A 26,835-nucleotide genomic window follows, 5' to 3' on the forward strand; every position below is an offset into this window, starting at 1 on the left:
TGTGTGCTGCAGGAAAAACAGCAGTATTGCACTAGAATTAAATCAGATATTTGCAGGATTGATCTGCTGTCAAGTGAGATATAAATCTTTATGAGGATTTGCACAAACATTCATAAATAAAGACAGTTTGTTAAGCTTCAATATAAATGTGATATTTAATAGTATTTAATAAAGTACAAATGAGACGGTTTGGCCCATTTTCATTGTTCATTTTATGTTTTTGTCTCAGAGACAAAATGCAGCTATAACACTCAAGGCTATGGCTGCAACTAATGAATATTTTCATTATCAATTATTGGCTAATTATTCCCCTGAGAAAAATGGCCATTACCATTTCTCAGAGCATGAAATGTTCTCTTAATTTGTTTTTGGGGTTTTTTCAGACCAATGGTCTAAAAGCCAAAGACATTCATTATGTATAACATTATGAAAACATGAATATTATCCTCATTCAGAGGCTGGAGCAATAAAAGGTTTTAGCTTCTCTTGTTTGCAGAAATAACCACCAGACATTTCCTGGCTGTGGAACTGATAAAGAATAACAATAATAAAGAATTTAATGTTGTCTTCAGACCGAATTGTAGCTTGAAAAGGGAGGTTTGTATCATGAATTCAGCCTTTACTTTCATACAAATCATTAAACTTACATTTAGCAATGCTTTGGCAAGACTAGCTTCTTACTGATTCGTTATGAGCAGAGGGAAAACATCGTTTAAAGCAGCGGTTCCCAACCTTTTGTCCGGGCACCAAAGAGCGCTGGGGGTGGGCGAGGCTTTGTCTGCACTGAGATTGTCAAGATTAGATTTGCACATGTTAAATCAAATTATTAAAAAAGCACTAACTTGATAATCAAAAGTCTGTTCAACTATAAAAAAAAAAAACATGCACAAATTTAAATTGAACTAAAAGGGGTGTTTATTATAATAACTAAAGATAACTTTGATAAACTAAAACAACAAAGAACTGTAGGCTGATTGGTGTTCATTTTTGCCAATAAAGATTTGGAATTAATCACGTTATTGTTTTGGTGTACGTGTTAACTAGATGGGCTCAGCCTTTCTTAGATACAAGCAGAGGGGGCTCCAAGGAAAAAAAGGTTGGGAACCACTGATTTAAAGGGAAAGGCCAACAGGATGCATTATTCAAACTTAACTAATCAGACAGTCGCAGGTGATGGAGCATTTTTTTAAAACCAGGTTAAATTTGAACTGGGTCAGCCACTGAGCATGCTCATACCACAGCAGTCCAAACTAGTGTCGTGTCTCGGTCATACAACAGATTTTCTATTTAGAAGTTTTTTGTCTCATCAGTTGGAATAAAGAGGTACGGTCAGGAGTACTGGAGGTGAAGGTGAAGACTGTGTTTAAAATGCAGTTACATGCACTAATGTGTGTGTGTGTATGTATGTGTCAGAGAGGGTTAATGTATGCACGGATGGATCTGTGTGTGTGTGTGTAAAGCCTGCATCCAGTAAACGTGGCTGCAGAGGCTGACATAGCGTTTCCAGGAAGTGCTGACATTTAATGGTAATTCTCCATTGTGTGTGTGTGTGTGTGTGTGTGTGTGTGTGTGTGTGTGTGTGTGTGTGTGTGTGTGTGTGTGTGTGTGTGTGTGTGTGTGTGTGTGTGTGTGTGTGTGTGTCTGTGTGTGTGCATAATGCCTCTGTACCTGAAGACCATCATGTACAGTATGTGTCTGAGTTTTGAATGCATATTTTGAAAGTATTTATTTTTTGGATGAATTTCTTTTGCCCTCACAATTAGAGAGATGGAGATAACGAGCGTGCGAGAGAGAAAGAGAGAAAGAGAGAGGGAGGGAGAGAGAGAGAGAGAGAAAGAGAGAGAGAGAGAGTTGTAGTAAGGGTAGTTTGATTGAAATAAAGAATATATCCAGAGCTGCAGAGAGTTTCTGTGTCTGAACCTTCAGATTAATGTGGGTCAGGAGAAATGATCCGACGTGATTCACAGTGATGGAGAGCAGAGGAAAGGATGAGTGAGGGAGGTGAGAGATGAGAGTTAAAAATACATTGGTCAGACTAAACTGGTAAAAAGGGTAAGAAGAGATGGAGGTAGAGAAAAAAGATGGAGAGGGTAGCAAAGAGAGATCGTGTTGAAAAGCAGGAAAGTGGTCTGCTGGAGAAATGGATGGGTCGGCCATGACAGCTCAGACAATTTGTGACTCACAGAGACACACTGTAATCATCCTGTGTGTGCGTGTGTGTGTGTGTGTGTGTGTGTGTGTTTTAATTCTAGATATCATATGAGGTCTCTGACACTGTGATATTTTCTCATCAGTCTGACAGTCACACACTCACAGTCATAAATACTATACTCTGTGTGTGTGTGTGTGTGTGTGTGTGTGTGTCTCTTCACACAGTAAACAAAGACTGTTTGTGTGTTTTATTGTGTTGATCCTTTGCTGTGCTGATGGTTGCAGCTTCTCACACGTAAAGGTATTTTGCTCAAACTTGACCAGCATATATCTGGTTTGTGATGCGTCCGGATACAAAAACAGTGTTACAGAACGTATGCAGAAGACTTACAGTCTACAGTCCTCTCAGCCCTGTCAGCATAGAAGTTATTTGTAAATGTTACCTGTGAAATCGGTAATGGTTTCAACATATGGGTCAGGCTCGAGTTTTTTCACCTTTGCTCATCCTCAAATTTATTTTGAAATATAACTTGATCTTTCTCAGATTATTGGAAAGCATTAACATAGTGGGATTGCATCGTGTAGGATTATGTTGTTGTTTCTTCTCTTCTTCATCTTTCCTGGTCATGTTGCTTATATAGTGTGACTATATGTATGATGCCTTGCTATGTAAGTCATAATAATTCTTAAAGACACATTAAAAAATAATGTTGTACTTATTTATGTCTCTGTTAATTGCTCATTTATCTCTTGGTGTATGCTAAATTTGTGTCCATAATTTACATAAGAAAATCCATGTGTTTTCTCTTCCAGTAAACCGTCTAACATTTTTGATGACTTATCTTGAACTCTGAGCAGTCGCACAGATTTATTCAAAGAAATGGGAATGAAGTTAAAAAAACTGCCCTTGCCCGTTAGCTAGTGAGAAGCAACATTTAGCAGTTTACCCGATTACCAAGGATGTTGGCTATATGTGATGTATTACTTTGACTGTTATTTTCCTCCCTGAGATTCAGCAGAATTGATGATTAAGGTGTGTGAGCATGCCAGTGGTCCTGTGCATCTCTGTAATTGATTTGTCAGGAAAATATTCCAAAGATGAATTAACATTTAAGTTAATCTTCACTTGCAGGTCTGGGTCTTTGCTCAAAGACACTTTGTCAGGAAACGATGAAGACTGTGTCTTTGTTTGAGTTTCTGTGTTTGGAAAAACCCTCCGACTCTCACTTTACTCATCCTCCAGTTTTAGAAGATTAATTGTTGTCTGAGTGTGTGTGTGTGTGTGTGTGTGTGTGTGTGTGTGTGTGTGTGTGTGTGTGTGTGTCATATCGCAGACAGTGTGTGGGTTTGTTTGATAACAGGCCTTCGCTGAAACTGACAGCAGTGTCTGAAATATGAGACCTCTCCTGACCACGTTGCGTGTGCGTGTGTGTGTGTGTGTGTGTGGGTGTGTGTGTGTGTGTGTGTGTGTGTGTGTGTGTGTGTGTGTGTGTGTGTGTGTGTTCGTGTGTTAAAGATGGACAAAGATTTATGATGTCACTGTAAACACTATCTTTAAAGGGTTAATTCAAGGTTTAATGTTGATTTTCAGCTGTGATTTAGTGTGTGTGTGTGTGTGTGTGTGTGTGTGTGTGTGTGTGTGTGTAGGTGTGTGTGTGTGTGTGTGAGTGTGTGTAAAGATAAATACATGTGTTTGTATGTGATGTCTGTGTTTTACATCAACAGACAACAAAGGGGCCTTCACTTCGCTGTAAACTGTGAGTGTTTGTGTGTTTGGCTGTAAACACACACGGCACCTTTGCACGTGTGTGTGACGTGTGTGTGACGTGTGTGTGACGTGTGTGTGACGTGTGTGTGTGTTTGCTGTATTTCTACTTCCTCATCAGACATAAATAGTTTAGTGTTCGTGGATTTGCTCTAGTCGGCCTGTGCGTTTCTTTGAGTGTGTGTGTGAGTGTTTGGCGTATTTCCCACTTCCTTATGTGACTCACCTTTTTGATCATGTCGTGACATCACAGTCCACGGGTGGCAGGTTTGGTCAAAAGGCAGACACACACTCACACTCTCTCAGTCCGTCTCCTTCACTCGAACTCTCAGCAGATCCAACATCTTCTCTGCATTTAGAGTTAAAAGAGTTTCGCTGTAGTTTCTTTGTGGATTGAAGCTGTGAACATGTTTGTCCGCCTCTGCTAAGGTAAGATCTACCTGCTGCTTTATGAAGGGGGAGTCAGTGGTTTGGTGTTTGTTCATATTGTGCAGCCTTTGTTTTATTCTCTTCTTTGGAAAATTTTAAACAGAGAAATTCAGAAGTTTTTTTCTCATTTTTGTGTTCATGTCTTCACATAGTTTCCTCCTGTGAGGTTGTGATAGCATCATGTACATGCTGCTATGTACATGCTGCTATCACACCCCTGCAAACAGAGCAGCTGCTGGATCAGAACTCAGCCCAGCAGGAGTTCAGCCACGATGATGTAAACTGTTGACACATTTCTGAAGTTTTGTGAGAATAATTTCAGTCTGCTAAAAGAGAGACACGTGGAGTGTCAGTTGAGTTGATGGTGAATTTCCCAGCTTTGTGGTAGTGCAGTTCTGAATACCGCAGTGTCTCGACGTTTGGTGTGTTCAGAGAGGAAATATCAGCACACTTAACTCGTGTTTGATTTTACTGGAAGACAGCAGACAGGACTGAGGAGAAGAGCTGCACAGCTGACTGGTGCATCATGGGAAAGTTTTTAGCTCTTGATTGAATTTTTTATTTTAGTCTTAGTGAATAATTTATTTGGCTTTATTTACGACTACAGTGTAATGTACCAGGAGAAGTCCAGATATATAATACAGCTCCATCAGAGAGCTGTGTCCTCTGCCGTGTTCAGTTTCTGATGACACTGTCGCTGCTGAAACACCTGCAGGGAGCTGATACTGTCACGAGTCAGGGCTGTGTGTGCTGTCAGTTAGAATATTCTTCACAAATCTTTATGAGGATTAATAGATCAATGATGAATCATCAGCATCCCCTTTTGCGTGCGTGTGATTTTGTGTGTGTTGATTTATTCTGTGCAGCTCTGCCCCAGATAGTCTCTCCTCATGAGCATTTAGCAGAGCAGGTTAGCTTGCAGTGTGTGTGTGATTGTGTGTATTTTTGTGTGAGGGTGTTGTGGCGAAAAACCAGTCATTAAATGTCCCTCTGTGCCTCCCAGCTGTGTGCGTGCTCCAGGTTCTACTTACACAACTGAGTGTGTGTGTGTGTGTGTGTGTGTGTGTCCATGACTCAGACCTAAATGCTGTGAGAAGAAAAAGAGCAACTTTCTGCTTGGTCAAAAGATCACACACACACACACACACACACACACACACACACACACACCGCATGGTTTAGTCAGCACAGTGTTTGTAGATCAATCAGACCACTCGCTCAGTGAGCAAATGGAAACGCATATAGAGTATATATTTATATATTGTTTGTCATTTTCCTGGACTTCTAAGTTTCTGATAAAAAATGAAACCAAATATTTAATTCATTTTTTCATTTCTATTTCAGTGTTTCATCGTTAATTCAATATCTTTTTTTTATGATGGCATGAAAAGCCTCTTAAACATTTTTAAAGATAAAGAATAATCCAAAAAGTATAAACTAATAAAACAATAAACAGCGTAATACATACAGCAGCCCAGTGCAGTGCGAGATATAAATACATTAGAGGCTGACATGTCTTTCGCAAGGAAATTGAACTGTGCATGCTAACAATGCTAAAGTCTGGATGGCTTCCAGTAGTGCTGAAATTACTTGATTATTTAATAACACATAATTGGTTTAAAATATTTATTAAGTACATATAATTCTGCTTTCTTCAGTTTTGCACAATTTTTGTATTTTTTAACGTTGCAGAAACAAAACTAGTCAATTTAAAGTAATAATCTTGAAGATTTTCATGTAGATAAACGTCTGTTAAGTCACCATCTATCGCCGAATCAGGTAACACAATGGTGACTGAGCCTGTGGCTCACTGATGAAAGCTTTTGCATTTGCAGTATATAGTACTATTACAGACTGGATGTCTGTGGTGACATTCAAGGAAAAAATCACAAGCAGCGCCCAGTTAGTGACCCGTTTTCCATCAGCCAGCAGTGGTTGGTCTGCCAGAGAGGGTAGGCGGAGCTAAGCGGCTGCTTTTCCGCTCTCTGCAAGTGTTGTGAGTAAACAGTAATTTACTATGGCTGAACAAACAAAGAAAAGATGGATGACTACAGATACAACTTCAACAAGAAGTGAAAATTCAAAGAAAAAGAAAGAAAAATTCGACCCTCAGATGAAGCAAACAGTCTGAAAAGGAAAGCGATCGAGTTACAACCAGAGCCGACCGTAGATGTCTGGTTAAATTGTGTCCACCCACAACTCCCGTTTATCGCCATTAGGTGCCGCCAAAGAGAATGCAACTGAAATATTTGAGATTGAATCTTTAAGCTTGTGAAGTTAAATAATGAATAAAGTGAATAATTGTTTCCAGCTCTAATACCTACACAGAAGATTGTAATTATAACTCTAACGGCTGAATGCTTACCTGTGATTGGTTAATTCCCCTGCCATTCACCCTGCCCTCTCTGTTATTGGGGTCTTCCTGTGCAGGAGCGGCCGGCTGCAGCTAGCTGAAGATGTCTGATAATGGGGAGGTCGAGGACAAGCCCCCAGCTCCGCCCATGAGGAACACCAGCACCATGATTGGCTCCTGCAACAAGGACCCCGCCCCACTCAACCACGGCTCCAAGCCCCTCCCACCGAACCCGGAGGACAAGAAGAAGAAAGACCGCTCGATCAGATTCATCCTGACCGGAGGGGGCGATAAGAGTAAGTAACGTTTTTTCTTACGGAAACCAAAGCACCAAAGTATCCTGTTAAATCATGATAACGGGCAGAAGATGGTTTGAGAAGTGAACTACTTGAAACTATTTTTTAAAGGTATTTCTGGTGTCCTAACAACCAGCTATAGGAACCTGAAACCATTACATTATTTTATATTAATGCAATTTTAAAAAGCACCAGTTACAGTCCTTCATTTTTTAAACAGTTCTATAATTCATTATTTCACCGGGTTTTTATCCGAATCACACCAGTGGCTCAGAAATAGTTCAAGATATCATGTTTTTCTTATCACACACAGCTCGATCGATCGTCAGCAAACACATTAAAACCTCCTCAGTGTGTCTGCTTCCACTTTCACAGCCTCCCCCTGTGTATCAGAGCAGTGAAGTACAGTTTGTATCAGTCTGCCCTTATTGTGTCAATGCTGCTAGCAGACTTTCTGCTGCAGAGTTTAACTCACTTCACCTCCTCTGAGCTTCTGTTGATGTCTGTTTAGGAAATACTGTTTAAGTCAACCAGTAGTGAAATCCTGTGAAAATGGAAATGTAATATTATATGTGTCTGTTAACAAAGTAGAGAGTAGTCTGATGAAGTGTGAAGCAAGACAGTGATGAGGAAAAACAGCTGCTCAGCAGTACACAACGTGGATGAAATAATGTACAAAAAAAGAATATTATCATTGTAGGTTGTTCTTGGTCCATTGTTAAGAGGGGCCAGTGATCTATAGTATCCAGGCTGGTTGTGTACCCCTCTCCGTACACATCCACGCACGAGGATATATTACCCATGATGCTTTGCAGGAAGCTGGTGCTCTTGCAGCATTGTAAGTCTTCCCAGGGGTGTCTGCTGTCTGTGGTTCTCAGCGGAGTAATGATTTCCCAGAGGATCACTGCGCATCATTTACCACATATGGTGTCCCCTTTGTCGTCTTTCTCTCTGATTATCTCTTCTTCTTTTCCCCCTCTGTCTGTGTCTTTCTTTCCATTCTCATTTCAGTATTTCTCTTCTGTTTCTATGAGCTCTCCTTCTCTGTCAGCCTTCAGTATTTCTTCCTCTTTGCCTTTTTACTGTTTCTCTCTGGAATTAACCTTTCTAGGAATTTTTTTTACCTGAATCTCTTCTCGGACAGAAGGTGTGATTCATAAAACTAGCATCTATGCAACTTTTTTGCAGCCTTTTAAGAGCTAAGTTAAGACTCTAAATCCCTTTGTTTTTATCCTTTTTTCACTCATAAGCCTTTAATCTTACAGTAAATTACTTAACAGATAATTCTGTTTCCTTTGGGTTAAAAACTAAAATATCCTGAAGTATTTTTTCCTGTTTTTTCTTGCAGCCTATAAGAAGAAGGAGCGTCCAGAGATTTCTCTGCCGTCTGATTTCGAACACACCATCCATGTCGGCTTTGATGCTGTTACCGGGGAGTTCACTGTAAGTGTGTGTGTGTGTTGTTGTTTGTGTGTTTGTGCCCCTGTGGGTCGTAACTCTCCTAAAGCAACAACAATGTGTGTCTGGTGTGTTTGCATTTTTAATTGCTTACCAAAGGACCCATGTTCAATGTTGCGTGCGAGTGTGTGTATAAATGTGTGTGTGCATTTGATGAATACACACTTGGCAAATGAACCTTTTTAAATAATCACATTAGACAAAGACGCCTTGTTTAGCTGACTCACTTGATGCGCCTGACCAAGCACGTTTAGCTGGGAGTTAAAGTGTGTGTGTGTGTGTGTGTGTGTGTGTGTGAACTACTCCTTCCTGTTCTGTAATCTGGGACATACAGTAGTTCCTGCTTTTCTCACCCATACACCTCTATCATAACACAACCTAAATATATTCAGAGAGTGTACAACAGAGCACAGCAGAGAGATGTTGGACGCTTAGATTAAATGACAGTTCAACATTGAGGAGAATTTAAGTAGAAGAAAGGAGGGATGGCGTGATGGAGCAGGAAGTGGAGGAGTGTGTGTGTGATGGACTGACCCAGACAAACGAGTGCAGACAGAGATGGTAAAGAGGAGATGTGACCCAGTTATGTGATTGAAGTACAAATATGATAATACTGCCTCGTTAGGACTCTGTAGGAAGCCTGTATATATGTGTGTGTGTGTGTGTGTGTGTGTTTGTTCCTCTTACCGTGTTTTTTAAACGGAAAGTGGATGTAGTCACTGTTACGTCGTCACTGACTTTTTGACTAATGTTTGGAAGCTTTGAGTTTGGCATTTTGATGATGCAATCTTGTTTCTTTTGGAGCCAGAAGTGACCAAGGCAACCTGTCAATCACAGGTAGTCATGCCATAAAGTAATCCTTGCTTTATCATCTATTTATTCTAAATGTGACCATAATTTACGAACTGAACATCATGCTGTATTTGAAGAAAAATTGAAACTAGCTACAGAGACCATAAAGTCATTATGGAAAAGTTTGCTGAGTTTTAAATCAACTGAAAAGAAGGGTCATTTTCTTAAAGGCATTTTATGCTTCTTTCAGCATCTAGTGGAGTCGCCCCCTGCTGGCTGTTAGAAAGAATCGAGGATTAAGACACTTTATTATCATCTTCTAACATCCAAATATCAAACTCTAAGACTGAGATTGTGGACATGGCAGTTTGTGATGAAACCATGTTATAACAATCAACAAATGTACACGTGTGTATGTGTGTGCGTGTGTAGGGCATGCCAGAGCAGTGGGCCCGGCTCCTTCAGACCTCCAACATCACCAAGCTGGAGCAGAAGAAGAATCCACAGGCCGTCCTCGACGTTTTAAAGTTCTACGACTCAAAGGAGACGGCCAACAGCCAGAAATACATGAGCTTCACAGGTATGAACAGACACACACACACACACACACACACATCTTCCTCTTCCTCGTTGTTTTTTTTATTCTAATTTCTCATTGTGTTTTCCCTGTAGATAAAAACACAGACGCCTACAGCTCCTCCACCACAACGGTAAGACACAATTGTTTACAAATGTTTTATTGCATAATTCGTTCATAAATCTTAGTGTGTATGTTATGACACAGGGTAAAGGTCAAAATCAAGACTACCGAGAAGTCAGTAGAAGCCTAAATGATAGGACGGCTGAAGGAAAGGAGAAGCAGCCTTTTCATTCAACACAGGTGGTAATACAGCAGCCCACTGGGTTAGCTACCAGTTTACCTCGACATTAGCTTCAGAGGCTAGCAACTAGAACCCCGTGGCTAGCAACCAATATGACATCCTGCCCGATCAGACCGGTGCGTGTGCAACAAAGATGAGAAAATGACTTCTTCCATCATCAGTTTCATCTTCAGTATTTTGTTTTCTATACATTTACTGTAAGTGGACTAACAACATGTACAGGTGTGTGCATCTTATGCGGGCTTGGCAGCATTTTTCTGCGACTAAGTTTCCTAAATGTTGCTGGGTAGCTTGCTAGCTATGTATGTAGAAAGTTGTCATGCTCATTCTGAATAACATTTGCTAAACTTGCATTTGCATGCGGAACTATGCAATCAAATTTCAAACTAAATATTCAGAAACTTTTGTCACAACCAACTGGTAGGTTCTGCTCTGAATTCTTTCTTTAGAAGAAACCTGAAGGCAAGTTTGAGGGTAAGTTTAAGAGGAGAGTCTCTTTGAAGGAAGTGGAGCCTGTCTGTCGCCTGTCAGGGTGACAAGGTATGAAAGGATTATACGAGAGGAAGGAGGGAGAGCTGCAGTGTGAGACGATGAGGAGATTAAAGAAGGAGGGGAGGAGATGAGGTTTAATCTACCGTTTGACAGGACAGAGCGGAGAGCACGAGAGGAGATGCAGTGTCGATGGAGGGAGTGGGAGAGAGTAACTGACGAGGTGAGATGAGTAAAAGGAAGTGATACAGAAAGGTGAGAGGAAGACACATCTCAAGGTTAGCAGAGTGTAAAGAGCTGGGAGAGGTTCAAGGTTGTTGAGGTGCAGGATTGTGTTTCCTCTGAAATTCTTCTGTATTAGTGGAGATTTTGATCAGGCCAGCTTTAAAACTTTATTTATTTTAGCAACTTAGAATTATGTGATTATTCTTCTCTAAACCTAGGTCATGCTTTTCAGCAGGCAAAAAGCATGTTTTATATTGCAACATGATTTATGGTGAAGGCTCATGTTGTTGATCTACAGAGGTTTCACTTATTGATACTAAAGCTACTGTGAATGATGTTCTCTCAGCACAGTGCACGATGCTTTCAGACATTACAGTACAGTGTGTTATAATTATTTTATTATAAAAGCACTGGAAAGAGTATACTGTATATTTATTCAAAACATAAAATACACATTATTTGCGTATTTGAAATACAGTATGAACAGTATTGTATGAGGTAACTGCTAAATAATCAAGTACATAAACTCCATTTAGCACTAACACTTGACAAGAGACCTAATAAGAGTGTCACCATAATGCTAAACTTTTAGGACTTACCATAGATTTTGATTTCTGTCTATTTAATACAAAATATTTGTTTAGAAAAAACTGCCTATAGGAAACATTTTTATAGTTTCCCCTTGAAATCTCAACGAAGTTCAAAAGGATAAAAGAATATTTATAAGACAATGCATTTGCAAAACACCTTGATGTCAAGGACGCAAGGACTTGCCAACACATTTCCAATGCAGGACCGACTTTATTACTGAACAACAGACTTTTTTGCAGACACACACACGCACGCACGCACGCACACACACAAATCACCGCATATCAAGTGTCGTCTGAAAGATGACAAAAACTTTGAAGGTGAGAATACAGGAGGGAGGAGGAAGTGATGGTGATGCCACTCCACTAGAAATGCACTCCTCTTTCTCTCTCTCTCTCTCTCTCTCTCTCGCTCTCTCTCTGTCTCTCTCTGTCTCACTCTGTCCTCTCTGCATTGTGAATCAGCATCTTTTCACCATTTCTGCAGCTTGGCTGCCAGCCGAGCATCAGACTATCAGAGAGAGAGATAGAGGAGAGAAGAAGAGAGGGATGGAGAGGAGGAGGTGTGACCAGGGGCATCAGAATCCAGCCATGACCAGGGCATTCAGACAGCAACAGTGATGGCGAGAGGAAGGAGAGGGGAAGGCAAGAGAAGGGAGAGAAAAAAGGGAGGAGAGACGGAGAGGGAAGCAGGAAGGAGAGGAGGTTAAATTTAGACAAGAAAACAAGCAGAGAAGAAGAGATAAAGACTGGGAGGACTTCTCTGCATGATTAGAGGATGGAGCAGTAACGACAGGAAGCAATGATGGGTCTGGTGTCGCTGTTGGCTCATGTGACGATGATGTCACTGAGGCCCCGCCCTCTCTCTCCTTGTGACTTCAAGCAGAGTTCCAAGGCTGTGTCGGAGACGCCCGCCATTGCAACCGTGTCTGAAGACGATGATGAAGACGAGGCAGAGCCCCCGCCAGTGATCGCCCCCCGACCAGAACACACCAAATCAGTAAGGACGAACGCAATCTTTCTATACTAAATTGCATCCCCTATCCCCTTATCATAACTAGATACTTAACACAGACCCTCAACCCAATAATAACCTAAACCGAGTTCTTACATGAACTTTGAAGCCAAGAAGTACGGGCCATCCAAAATATTCTCTTTAATCAACAAGATAGACCTACAACTCAAACTGACACACACACACACACACACACACACGCAATTAAACTAATGCTGCTCAGTACGAGACATCTGTCCATCAAGGTAAACACACTCCTGCTTTAGGCTTTGCGTCATTTTAACAACAACAATAAAATGCAAACTTTGAATGAGTTGACTTGAATTGAAAATTGCTTAAAATTTTAGTTTAAAAAATTTGAATCTCAAAGTTTGCAACTCTTTGTGTTTTATAATAAAACTTTAGTTATATGCACGTTATTAATGTGGCTGATGATGAAGGTCACCTACTGCATTGTCTGTAATGGAGCCAACTCCTTTATTTAGTGCCAATAAACTTTTGCACATATTATGCCTGACGGGAGAGAATTGGAGCAAATTAAAAAGTGCAACAAAGGTCCCCGCCTGACGCCGTTTATTAGCTTTTTGACCTCTAATGCCACCATTTTATTGGCTGTAGTATTCACACATGCTGAACCTTTGAGTCAGGCTGAAGAATTATGACTTTGTCTCCACAAACAAACTAATGTTTGGAATTGGACCCACTCCTCTAAGATTTAAGAGTGTTTCTGTTGTGCAGGTCAGACCTGCACAGAAATCTCATCTCGCCTTTTTTCATGGACCTTTTTTTGTGCTCAGTTGCAAAGTCATGATGGAACAGAGAAAGGGTCTACTGTAAACTGTTGCCACAAAGTTTGAAGCACCCAATCAGCTAAAATGTCTCTGTATCCCTAGCATGAGGAAGACACTTCACTGGATCGAAGGGGCCTGGTCCAGACCCTGAAAAACACCCTAGGAACCATTATCCCTCCTCCACCAAACTTTATAGCAGGCACAATGCATTCCAGTCGGTAGCGTTCCCCTGGTACCCACCAAACCCACATTTGTCCAGCAGACTGTCAGATACTGTAAAGTCTAAAGCCACTAAAGAGCTCTTTACGGCCCATTCTAAATGTTTGCCATGACCAATTCATTGCTATGAGCTGGGTTTTATTACATATTAGCTATGGGTGTGAGTGAAACACCTCAACTCATTCATTAGCAGGGATGTCCAAAGACTTTTGGCTTTACAGAGTATGTGAAGAGAAAATGCATCCTGACTGTTACATCAGGAATCTTTAACATTTATTCAGACAGACATAAAAAGATTTGTCAGATTGTGTCTTAGCCTGAGATAGAGAGATTTATTGACTATAACACGACACACACACTCACGTTCACTCATACACACACACACACACACGCTGAAGTTCTCCATACATCATCTCTGTCCAACTCTGCCCTGAACAGTCTCAGATGAGTCTTTACTGATGTCCAGGTAGAAGTTGTTCATTTCTCACAGCCATTAATCATTAAATGGACCTATCTCCTGCCTCACCTCAACTCTCTAATAAGACCACAAGGACCTGTGTGTGTGTGCATCTGTGTGTGTGACAGTCACAAGGGAAGCAGGAAGGTTTTAATTTAGGAACAGTTTCAAAGAAGCTCTCTGTTCTCTGCTAGATCGAGTCACGTGTACAGTAAAGAACACCTAACAGAAGCTAAAACTAGTGCTGTCTAATACAGAGAGTCCTGCAGTGAATCTGCGCCTCATTAATGTTAGAACTTTTAGTTTTTGTGTCAAGATTGTGCTAAATAACAGACACATGTCTCTGTTTTTGCTAATAATCAATTAAATGATTGTCTAATAAAATTCAAAAATAGTGATGTGACAAAAGTATAGTTGACCTCTTCTTGTTTTTGTGCAAAAACCCAGAGATATTGAGTTTATCAACACAAAAGACAAAAAAATAGCAGTGAAAAAGTTCCAGAATATTTTTCTATTTAACAACAAAGCCATTAATCGACTTATCGATCAACATCTTCTTATCCTCACATTAATTGGTAAGAAACCATTTTCTTAATATTATTAGACTCTTAAAGAAACATAAATAATGAACTTTTGTTTTTATTTCACAGTATTCCAATTGTCCTGTCTTCACGGCCTTCATACCTTCCACACACGCACACACACAAACTGTCGCTCACATTAGCTATGACTGCACAAATTCCTGTTTTATGTCTTCTTTCTCTCTCACACACTCAATCACTCACTCACTCACACACACACACACACACACAAATTGTTGCTCCTCTGTCAGACAGGTTGGCGGTTGAGAGGCTGCTTCCATGGTGCCACCACGTTTCCAGGGTGATGAGTCTAGTGCACCTGATTAGACACACACACACACACATCACATAGATACACACCACTGACGCCACTCTCTCTGCTGTTTCCCGTCTTGTCATCCAGAGAGTCTGAAAACCAAACTAGACTTCTCACAACATAGTAACAAAACTTAGTTTGATATTTTCTGCACGTAAACATAAACATTGTTTTCACATTTCTAGGTGGATGTGAGTCAGGGGCTCGTTTGTATCTGTTAGAGACCAGATCCACCTCATGGTTGATAAAAGCTGAGATGAGGGCGGAGCTTACATTCCAAAACAGAGCATAAAAAATGTTTGAGGGTTTAAAGACACATTATTTGTTCGTTGGGTAATGAGGCTGTAAAAGGTGTTGAACAAAATGTGTCACGTGCAGGATCTCAAAATGATGGGTCTTGGTTGTAAAAAAAAAAACCATGGAGAATGATGCAAAACAATTAATAATGCAAACGTTTTCATGTCCTTTTTTTAACTTGAGTTGTTCTTTCAGATATACACTCGCTCAGTGATCGAGGTCCTCCCTGCTCCTCCCACCAAAGATGCTGCCACCTCCCCCATCTCCCCGCCTACGGCTGCTGCAGCTGCTGTCACACCTGCCCTGCCTGCAGATGGAGCTCCCAGCAGCCCTCCCAGTGCAAGCCCCGCCCCTGGACCGTCTGTGCCCCGCCCCCAGGACAAAACTAGGAAGAAAAAGATGTCGGACGAGGAGATCCTGGAGAAACTACGTAAGGCTCATTTATACATCTGAACACAACTCCTACCTTTTTCTTTATATTGATAATATTTGACCTTTTTCATACAATTTAGATTCCATATTACACATATTTATGTCAATATAAAACAGTTTACACAACAAAAATACCTAAAACTGATACAAGACTTTAAACCTGACCTCATCACCCTAAATCCTTGACTACTTGTGGTCGATGAGAGCAAATCGCTGGAGCCAGGTCCAGCATCTGGTGTAAACCTGAAACCAGAGGTGAATAACGTTCAACAAATACATGTGAGCGTAATGTTTGGATGTCCACAAACTTTTGGCCATTCAGTGTATGTGATGATGCATGAAATTGACTTAAATATCCAAACTAGACCAAACTACATCACAGTAAGTAGTCAGCAGTGAGAGAGAAACACACACATACACGTTTACTAGGGTCACTTTTGGGGACTTTACATAGACTTACATTAATATCCTGAAGATATACCAAATCCACTGACCCCAAAATGTGCTTTTTCACAATTGGGGTCATCAGCTGTCTCAAATTTTCCTGTTTTTTTAGCCTGAAATGTATCCCTGAAAGTAGGCTTAGTCAGAACACTTGGGTTTAGTCCACTGGTTCGGCAGGGGATAGTAAGCACACTACCTTTTAAACTTTAGAAAAAGATTTAGTGAGGCTGTGAAACTCCTTTTTTGACACTACATATGTAGCAAACCCAAAACAATCACTGCTAAATTATAAACCATAGAAATGATGTGTTTAAACTCTGCGTAGAAAAATCTCTTGGGAAAGATCAAACTGTTCTCTGTGAGTCCAACGTGCTCCTCTGATTGATTTATAGGCCTTTATTAGGACATGGGAAGTTTCAGCTTTGACCATCAGGGTCAGAATCAAAGTGTTTTTAATCTTACATGACCATTTTGTATTCATTGAAAAAAAGGTTAGTTTTCTTTAAATTCTTCCTCAGGGTGTAACTTTGCAAGCTTGTCCCTTTCTTATACAACATTGCAAGTCTTAACTGTAATTAAATTACTATTTATAGTAGTAATTGCTCTGCCTTTAAACAGTGAACATTATGTAACGTATGCAGTCTGATGCAGTTTTTACCTGCTTTAGTTCAGTGAGGACATTTAGTCTCCGAGTGCTAATTTTAGTCTCATTTACACTCTTCTTTTCGACAGGCTGTTTCATCTCCTTCTCTTTTATGAACACACAGTTTCTCTCACGCAGCAGGAGGAGGATTTATTTTAGTCTCCAGTCAGGCTGGACGTGTTTTTCAGCACATTTTATAAACAGTATTTTATTATGGTTTTAATAAGAACAACTCATACCTCTTTTTACATGAGGGCTGGATAATGTTTATGACGTGTCACATTAAATCAAAGGTGGCTCAAGGCTGTGAACAAAAGCACACAGATAATAACTTTTCTATAGATTTTCTTAAAAAGAGGATTAAGTACAGGTAAGGTCTGACTGGAGGAGGTCATTACGGTTGATAAATTTAAGGTAAGGAGTACTGATACCCAGTCCGACATTTAAGACGATGCTAAATGTATTATTTCATCGATTATATGTACAGTGGCTTTTTCACATAAGAAGTCTTACTGTGCTTCATCATGTGGAGGCCTTAAGAATTGTTTTATCACAAAGAAGTCTGCAGTGTGGGGTGTTGGTACAGTGAAAGACGTTACATAACTTTCTCACTTTCTCACTAACAAAAGAAGCTCCCTGCAGTGTCTCTCAGAGTTCAGACGATCCTGTTAAAAACCTCAGTTATTAAAGTGTGAATGTTCAGACTCTGTTGTGATTGTCACATTTCCTACTTGGTGGTCTGACTGCTGCTGTCATGGCCCTCTGTGATGGAGTTGTGTTAACTTAAACTTACACAGCTAACAGACTTAACAGGAAGATGTTTTCTCAGAAATGAACCACAGATATGAAAGCATGTGAATTTTCTTCAGTGGTTTTTTGCTCAGACCTCAGGAAACCCGCAGCCTTTCTCATCTGCCAGTTTACACAAGCTTTATGTGAATATTCACAAGCCAAACACAAGTTTCACACACAGAGGCTTTCACATACTACATACACTGTTGTTGAGCAAAAGTATTTTGTTTTAGCGCATTTGATAGTAAAGCCGTATTAAAACAATCATGATAAAATGGGATCATGCCCTCTGTGGTTTTAGAGTTCCTCCCCTGGCATTGATTAAACCCCTAAAAATGTAAAGTTTTTTTTTTGCACGTAAAACATCCCAAAAATGTAATGAAGAAGGGGATGTTGCCTCTTGGTTCCAAAAGTGAAGCCAATGCAGATTTGCTTTTAACCTGCATTATTTCTAGTGGCCAGCAGGGGGCGACTCCACAGGTTGCAGAAAGAAGACTGATTGTGTAGAAGTTTATGAGTAGATAGTCCTACTTCTCACTTCATTTAATACCCATGTAAGCATTTTCCTAATAAGTTTATGGTCTCGATCTCTAGTTTCAAGTCTTAAATGCAATCCTTAAATAGAGCATGTTATGAATTGTGTACAGTATGGTCTCATTTAGAGCAAAGTAGATGATAAAGCATTGAGTATGCTCAATCAAATATGTCACCTCAGATCCGTCTTGTGACCTGTTGGGGGGTCCCGAGCCTGAGCTAAGTCTACTGTTAAAACTTTTATTTTGAAACACTATTACCATTTCATGCAATAAATCAAGTGGTCTTTACTCCCACATAATTAGAAGGTGATATAGTATATTGTGCCCAACCCTTTCAGAATAAAAGCTCTTATTTTGATAAACCTCCCCTTACTGAAATGTCTTGTTGTATATTTATAACCCATGAATAAAAGCCTGTATATTTTTTAAACCATGCCCCACGCCGATCAGATGTGCTCAGATCTCCCTCTGCTGGTAAGACCAGGATACTGCCTGTCTGTCCGTCTGTCTCTCTGATTGACAGACCTGATATCCACTGTCCCTGCCCCCCACTGTCCAATCCTCACGTCTGATTGGTCGTCCTCTCTTTCTCTCCATCGTTCAGTCTCCTGCGGTTACAGAGTGACTCCAAGTTTTGTCCTCTAATCACTTTCCTGCTCTGGACTCTGATTACCAACTGCAGACAGAGCTGTATCTGCTCTTTTCTTTCTGTCTTCTTTCTCTTCTTTTTCCTTTCTCCCTCATTGCCTTTTGTTTTTTGGCCCTGTTGTCTTTCTTGATTCCTTTCTCCTTTCTTTTCTCTCTTTCATTCTTTGTTCAGTCTTGTTCATTGTTTTATTCCTGACTTGGCAGTTTTTAAACTTTTCCATGAATTTACATCTTCATTTAGTTTTTGAACAGTTCAGTTTTTGTCTCATCCCTTGTTTCTTCCTTCCATCTTTAATCTCTTTGTTTTCCTCTTTCTTCTCTGCTCTTTCTCCCAGTCCGCATGCTGCATTGACCTGAGTGTGATGAACATAGAGTAAAATCTGAATAGATAGAAAGACGTCAGACTATTCTATCCATTCAAATTCAGTGGTACTGTAAAATGAATCATAGATGCCATATGATTATACATAAATTATATATATAAATAGTCAGCTGTGGATTTAAGGGCCTGGTTTTTTCCCTCTCTCACAGATCCACAAACAGTTCTGTTTGTTTTTAACAATAAATAAGATTTGCTTCTTTTTCTCTCTTTCTTTATCTCAGGGACAATCGTCAGTGTCGGAGACCCCAAGAAGAAATATACACGCTTTGAGAAGATCGGACAGGGGTGAGTTGGGCTGTGAAACCGGCAAATGTTCATGCTGCTGCTTCAAGCGACCTTTAAGAAATGAAAAAAAGAAGTTTAAATATTTCATCTAACAGAGAAATAATGACACACTACATTAAGGTTAATGGCACTCTCTGCTGTGTGTTTTCAGGGCGTCTGGGACCGTGTACACAGCCATAGACATCGCTACAGGACAGGAGGTGGGTTTCTTTCATTATCACTCTTTATGTTGTTCTCTATCCTCCTTCAGAGCAAGAAAACTCATCTAACGGTCGCAAAGAGATGTTGGTAAAACTGAAGGTTGTTCCTAGAAAATGTGTCTACAGCAGCTCTTTGAGGCTGCAGCTAAACAGTAGCGTTGGCATGCTAACATTCCTAAAAAACAATGCTAACAAGTCTGTGTTTTACAATCCGAGTGTATCTTGTTGGCATTCTAACATTTTCTTAATAGTGTTAAACATGAGGCATAGTTGAGGATGAGGTTAATGATAATATCTATACCAAATTTTTTTTACAATCTACCTTAAGAGGAAATGTGTACTCACTTTTAATGCAGTTCATCTAGTAACACAATAACACGTAAGAATGGTGCCAACTGAAAAGGTAAATGATCACTTGAGTTTATAGGGACCATGAATGTTTGGACAATTACATATTTGGGCTGGAAAAAGGACATCGATCCATCTGTCAATGCTTTCCTTTCATCCATACTTGAGTAAAAATGACAAACTGTTTTTGTCCCAAACTCAAGAATCTACCAGAACAGAAACTCCTGCTATTTCTTACTGAGATTTAAGGCCTCTGGGATGGATTAGAAACAGTAACCACATTAAAGTTCCCACACTCTGAAAGGTGGAGGAAGGATCCACTTTAGCAAAGCAAGAGAGGAAGTACAGGGGAAACACAGGGCACTACCTCGATAATGAAGTCAGATAAATCGTTCAGCCAGGCTAAATGTAATTTTAAAGCGCTTACAGTAAAAATAAGGCGAACCATAAGGCTGATGTTGGTCTGAATACATTTTCCAGACTTCGTCTCAGACTAGATGATTTAATTTGCAATTTAAAGGATAATTTAAGTTCAAACTGAATTCCTTTTTTAAAAAGACGCTGGATGTTGAAGGCTTAACAGGACGTTTAAAGAAAAGGCAGGTTAATTCAAGTTGTCAGATTCAATCAGGTAAAATGAAGCAAAGAAGAGAAGAAAGAGACTTTGAGAGAAGAGAAGAGTTCAGCTGGAGTTTGCACAGTGTGAACACTGTAAAATTAACCTGCAAGTCACAGCTGTTGAAGCCAGACTTAAATCCAGTTACTGCCAAAAGAGCTCAGCTCGCCCGTCAGACTAATCCTCCTCAGTTTCACTTTGTGAGGATTATTCTGTGTTCGGTTTTTAAAGTCTGTCAGGCCGCGCTGCATCACGACCACTTACTGCCTTTGGATTTAGATGTTTACCATCAACGCCTTTTCTGGCAGTCTGTCACCTGTCTTCACTTTCTCCCTCTTGTTTTCTTGTATTACCTGTCACTTTATCTCTTCCTTTAATTTATCCATCTATCCTTTATTTAATTATACTTTTGCCAATTTTCTCTAATTCTTTTTTCTCTCAGGTCGCCATTAAACAGATGAACCTGCAGCAGCAGCCGAAGAAGGAACTGATCATCAACGAGATTCTGGTGATGAGGGAAAATAAGAATCCAAACATAGTCAACTACCTGGACAGGTAACTTCATTGTGTTACTGAATGAGAAAGAAAATATTTAATATTCAGGAAAACACAGACAAGCCTAAATCTAAAGTTCTAAACTTTCCCTGGAAACGTGGAGTAGGCCTCTGTGATGTTCCAGGAGCAGTTAAAACATTTCTGAGGGGACATCACTGAGCTGTGAAGACTGAACCATGTTGAGAGGCTATCCAGCATGTTTGTTTTATGGAGGAGAAAATGAAAGCCATTTGTCCTATTTAGCTATATAATCTTTAATAGGATGTTGTGTCAGTGACTCATCAATTACTTTTTCGATTGATATTAATTTATGTATTTCATCATAAGCTCAATAGTTCAGTAAAGGTTGTCTGGTTTTCTCCAGTCAATCTATTTAATCATCGCACCCCAAATAAAGGTTACGGAGTGCTTTTCAACATACAATCAATAACAATATCAAGGTACATCAGACGCAGAATTACATCATGCTTAAAAGCATAAAGCAGAGACAAAACAAACAAATACAAAAATGGTTACAAGTCACAAGGTAAAATAAGTGATTAAAAACTCTTTTCTAAAGGAAGCTCACTGAAGGTTCACAGGTAGATTGTTCTCAATCCATAACAGAAATAACAATAAAACTTTCCTGCAGAAGTGAATAATTTGAGGATTTTAAGATGTCATCTTAAAACATTTTTGGGAATTTTCTGAGACCATTATCTGAATTTTTCACATCGTATGACATCTCATGTTTGAACACTTTCCTACGTTTAATATAGTCTCAGGTAACGTAGCGGTTCTGAAGCACATTTCATCGCTCCACAGTCTGACAAAATGTCTGAGTTTCTTTGAAATAGAGTAAATATAAATTCCTGCATGTATGGATGTCTTCTTTAGTTACCTGGTGGGTGACGAGCTGTGGGTGGTGATGGAGTACCTGGCCGGAGGTTCGTTGACTGATGTCGTCACAGAAACCTGCATGGATGAAGCTCAGATAGCTGCTGTGTGCAGAGAGGTAAGAGACAAAAACACCCAATTTAAAATCTGGTGGAGGACAGCCTTTTCTTTGCTAAAGATAATCTGTCTCTGTGTCTCTCTGTCTGTCTCTCTGTCTGTCTCACTGTCTGTCTCACTGTCTGTCTGTCTCTCCAGTGTCTCCAGGCGTTGGAGTTCCTCCACTCAAACCAGGTCATCCATCGAGACATCAAGAGCGACAACATCCTGCTGGGCATGGACGGCTCCGTCAAACTCAGTCAGTCCACCACATCATTAAATTTCATTCTTTAAATTATTCATCCAGTGTATATATTCCTTATTCATTTATTTCAGTATAAAGTAAAGTTAGTTACTTTGTAGCACTGAGAATTGTTGTTGTAGCTGCTTGTATTGACCAGCAGGAGGAGCTCTGATTCTGTTGTGACCAGTATTTAAGTTCAGAATTTTTCTTTTTAATATTAACTTTCATCAGTGCTCCATTTTTGCCTGACTTTCACTTTATTGTGTTTAATTGTGTTTTCATTAATTATTAGTAGATGATAAAAGCTTAAGTCAGGGGGCCAAATACAGCTGCTGACTGATCTGATGTAGTCCACTGAACGCTATTTGTCCACCACAGATTAACATTATGGAGTGTGTGGAAATTTCAATAATATATTGCAACAATAATATATTTTTATAAACTCTGTTTGGTCAATGACATATAACAGAAGTTTACAGGCTGTGGGTAACTTAAGGCAAGGTGTTACTCTGAACTCATTTTGTTCTCTGTCCTCCCTCCAGCTGACTTTGGGTTCTGCGCTCAGATCACCCCAGAGCAGAGTAAACGCAGCACCATGGTGGGGACTCCGTACTGGATGGCCCCTGAGGTCGTGACCCGTAAAGCCTACGGCCCCAAAGTGGACATCTGGTCTCTGGGCATCATGGCCATAGAGATGGTGGAAGGAGAGCCGCCGTACCTGAATGAAAATCCACTCAGGGTGTGTTGGACTTACATGCTCCCTTCCCTCCCAAACACTTCAGTGGCTCAAACAGAGGCCCTCAAATATGACGACATGCATGATTCACAAAATAAAAACACAAGATGCTATAACATGCTAAGTTATAAGCACTGTACCTGCTGCCTCAGTGTCATTCTTAAAATCACCATTGGATGGCACCAAAGTAAAATAATTCACACTATGTTTGTTTAATGTTTGCATATGTTTATATTAAGTACGTAAAATTACTTCATGGGCTATATATATGGACATATTGCTTGTGTGTGTTGTTTAGGCGCTGTATCTTATTGCAACTAACGGGACGCCGGAGCTGCAGAACCCGGAGAAACTGTCGACGACATTCAGAGACTTCCTGAACCGATGTCTGGAGATGGACGTGGAGAAGAGAGGGTCGGCTAAAGAGCTACTGCAGGTACAACACTGTGTGTGTGTGTGTGTGTGTGTGTGTGTGTGTGTGTGATAAAGTAACTTAAGTGTACCATATTTCCCTCTCAGTTGTGGTAGAGAGGAACTACAAGTAATTTAGTAAATGCACTTTTTTGCATGTCACCACTAGACATATATACAAACAAGCTTTTTCACATTTATAATTGAATATGCCTTTTGTCTTGATATTAAATATAAATAATTTTTAAAGGATATTATTCTAAAAGCATCAGACGGGTTACTGTCTCATATTACAGACGACACAAGTGGCAGACAAATCCATTTGCTGTTGGGCTGACTCAAGCGGGCTTTGAGGCGGATTAAGGAATGAATATTGAATCCAATCCCAGTGTTTCTTTCAGTTTCAGCCGTCCGCTCACAGACAGATTTGTGTGTGTGTAGGGGCTTGTAGGTGGGGGTGTAACTGAGCAGCAAAAGGAGTTGGATAACTGTACAATGACTCAGAGGTGAGCAGGGGAATTGTACTGTTTCAGAAGGAGGTCTATTAAAGAAGTAATTCAATTTAATGGCTCCTATGAGTGTATCTATGACGTTAGAGAGTCCTTGTTCTCTGAAGTCATTGTTAAAAGATTGATACCTACCTGTAAGTGTGTGCCGGTGGTCTGCGTGGGTGTGTTCAGTGAAGTCATAAAGAAATCGTGTTTTAAACATTCATCAGTTTCCCCTCTTTATGTACAAAAATAACTGACATATTTCTTTCTTTTCTCCACCTCAATCCCTCCCCGAACCTTTCCTTCATCCTCCTCCCTGTTTCTCCCCTCCTCCTCCTCCTTGTATTTTCCCTCCTCTCTTTCCTCTCTCAGCATCAGTTCCTGAAGATGGCGAAGCCTCTCTCCAGTCTGACCCCTCTCATTGTGGCTGCCAAGGAGGCTGCCAAGAACAACCGCTAGCTAGCTTTGCACTCATTATGTTGTCTGTCAATCCTTCTCTCGCTCTCTCTCTCGCCCTCCCTCTCTTTTGCTCTCTTTCATCCCTCCATCCTCTCCCTGTTCTTTTTTTCCCCCCTCAGTAGAAGGCAGTGCAGTTATGGCTGCTGGCTGGGTTGCAGTCTTTCTCTCCCTTCTTTTTCTGTTTTTAAACCTGTTCTGCCTGCTCTCTCCCCCTGTGACCTTTGACCCCGAGCTTATCCCCCTTCCAACCCCCACAGGGTGAAAAGAGGATTGTTCTTCCTATAACATCTTTTTACAACACTCCGCTGGACTCGGACAGGAAGCCAGAGGCTAACTGAATGAAATCATCAGTCGATCTGTGATCAAGTGATGTCACTGCTGACATCACAGCAGCTCAGCCAGTACGAACAACCCAATATGAGAGAGAGAAAGTTCTTTAACAGAGCCCAAAGACTCATGGGAATTTTTTTTAAATCACTTTTTTTTCTATATTGTCTGTTAAAGCCCCGGACCACAACAGCCAACCAGCACCCTCTGCTGCAGACTGTGTGTGTGTATGTGTGCGTGTGTGTGTGCATGTGTGTGTGTGTCTTATAACTACCATGTTTTCTGTCATTCATCCATGGGTTTCAGTCGGACTTATTTCCTAGTCTTCGATCTCAAAATGCATTTGTTGATTTTGATTTTTTATCCCTTTTTTAAATCGACTTTCTGTGTGCGTGCGTGTGCGTGTTGTTATGCGGGGGATGTCGGGATATTGATTAAGTTGATTGTAGCGTAACCTTCTGTAGTTTTTGAAATGGAGCAGGTGAGGTTTGGTACTTTGTCGTGTCTGCGGTGTGAGCTGTGAGTTATAGATTATTAATATTAATTAAATAGGGAAAGACTGTCGAGCCCAGAGCCACCGATGGACTGAGTTTGGACATCAGAGGTTTTTAGACTTCAATGCAGCCATCTTGTTCCTTGTTGTCTCCTCAATAGCACCAGTGAACCAGTGAAAGCATTATTTTCTTTTGCTGTAGATGTTTATACTTTTATTAGGTTTTGTCGTGAGGTAAATAATTTAGGATTGCTGATATTAGACCCAGCGTTTCCCTGCCAACGGGTACCCAGAGGGCTCAATATTAGACACAGGTTGCAGGTCTAGTTCTTTGCCTTTTAAACTTAATAACAGCTGTTAGAGAAGCTGGATCCTAATGAAGAAGTATTCTGAAAATATAGATATGGATGATAGGCAGCTCTTTGTTTTACTTTAAACAGTAAACAAAGGATCAAAATCAATGAAGCAAATCCAGAATTGTCTTTTTTTTATTTTATACATTCTTCTTTTGTCTTGTTAAACCTGCTGCCTACATTACCCACAAAGCAACTTTACCTCTTACTATTTGCACCTGATTAGACATTATTGATTAGTTCATTAAAAAAATGCACATTAATCACAGTAACCCTGATGGTGGCTTTATTTTTCTTTTAGTTAAAGATCTTTGTTGTGTTACTCTCCATTCCTGTCAATGCTTGACAACAGAAGCTTTATTGTGAAGTCCTTGTCTTGTAATGACAATATTCATGTTCTTCTTGAAAAATAGTGTCAAAAAGCTTCAGATTTTAACTTTAGCATCTCACATTTTGTACTTGCATTAATCCAAAAGGACTTGAGAAGTCTTTAAAAAATCTAAATGCAGTGTGCACAATATGAAGGCACTGCTAAAAGAGAAGGCCCATAATTCACCCTGCCAAACTCGCTCCATCTGCAGCTCTGGGACTTCACTGTTTGCGGGCTCGACGCTGAGACTGTGAGGGGGAGAATGTGCATGTCAACAACCTTTTTTTATACGGTACGATTTAAGATGGAGGAAAAAATACTAAGTGAGTTGTGATGATGCTGAAACACAAAATGACGATACATGAAGGATGCTTGTGTACGATAGGAAAGATCATATCTTAATCCTATTTTTAAAGGAATGAGACAAATAAATGCTTTGATGGTACAATGTTTTTTGTTCTTTCTGGTGGACGGTTTGATCCCCCAGAACCTCTGGACATAAGGTGTATATTTTACGTGCAAAAAAGAAAAACTGCTCTGACAAAAAAAAAGACATCAACAATCTGTTTCAGCGTTTACAGACTCTTTTTTTATGATCAATATCAGAACACGTGTTCATCAGTTGTTTTGGATTAGGATACCACGGTTTGAGTATTTGCTTTGGATCTTTTGCAGAATTAAAGGAGTTTTTTTCTTGCTGGTAAAAACAAAAGTCCTGTAACTGACTGACCTGTTAAAATCCTGCAGGAGCCAAAGCTTCAAACAGCCACGTTTGTTAGCTCTTCTTTCCATCATTAAATAAAGAAGAAGAAATGTAATGCAATGTAAATACTCACCAAACATTTCCAAAACATCTATTCAAAACTGTTTCTTGATTTCTGCTCGACAGTTGTTTTTATTGTTCTTTTTATTTAGTGTTAAAGTACCTCTGGCCTTAAACTGTTTCAAAGGTGAAAGACTGCTTTAGTACCAGTCTGATGGAAACGACACGCA

General features: G+C 40.1%; 1 protein-coding gene across 2 annotated transcripts in view; it reads left to right on the top strand.

The window, feature by feature from the left end:
• Window positions 1-25,020, top strand: part of pak1 (p21 protein (Cdc42/Rac)-activated kinase 1) — a 49,024-nt gene extending 24,004 nt beyond the window's left edge. The window contains exons 3-16 of one of the 2 annotated variants that reach the window (XM_069668098.1): window positions 6,776-6,994; window positions 8,343-8,437; window positions 9,677-9,824; window positions 9,917-9,954; window positions 12,313-12,429; window positions 15,301-15,535; window positions 19,204-19,267; window positions 19,419-19,467; window positions 20,874-20,986; window positions 21,863-21,980; window positions 22,118-22,217; window positions 22,745-22,941; window positions 23,237-23,374; window positions 24,213-25,020. In XM_069668098.1, the coding sequence (XP_069524199.1) occupies window positions 6,802-6,994; window positions 8,343-8,437; window positions 9,677-9,824; window positions 9,917-9,954; window positions 12,313-12,429; window positions 15,301-15,535; window positions 19,204-19,267; window positions 19,419-19,467; window positions 20,874-20,986; window positions 21,863-21,980; window positions 22,118-22,217; window positions 22,745-22,941; window positions 23,237-23,374; window positions 24,213-24,299 (1,692 nt within the window). In that variant the 5' untranslated portion in view covers window positions 6,776-6,801 and the 3' untranslated portion in view covers window positions 24,300-25,020. The remainder of the gene's footprint in view (window positions 1-6,775; window positions 6,995-8,342; window positions 8,438-9,676; window positions 9,825-9,916; window positions 9,955-12,312; window positions 12,430-15,300; window positions 15,536-19,203; window positions 19,268-19,418; window positions 19,468-20,873; window positions 20,987-21,862; window positions 21,981-22,117; window positions 22,218-22,744; window positions 22,942-23,236; window positions 23,375-24,212) is intronic. The other variant, XM_069668099.1, reaches the window with a different exon arrangement.
• The last annotated feature ends 1,815 nt before the right edge of the window (window positions 25,021-26,835 follow it).

Source organism: Semicossyphus pulcher, unplaced genomic scaffold, assembly GCF_022749685.1.
Source record: "Semicossyphus pulcher isolate SPU_LCO1_2020_fin unplaced genomic scaffold, fSemPul1.0.p SCAF_19, whole genome shotgun sequence".
Classification (NCBI taxonomy): Eukaryota; Metazoa; Chordata; class Actinopteri; order Labriformes; family Labridae; genus Semicossyphus; species Semicossyphus pulcher.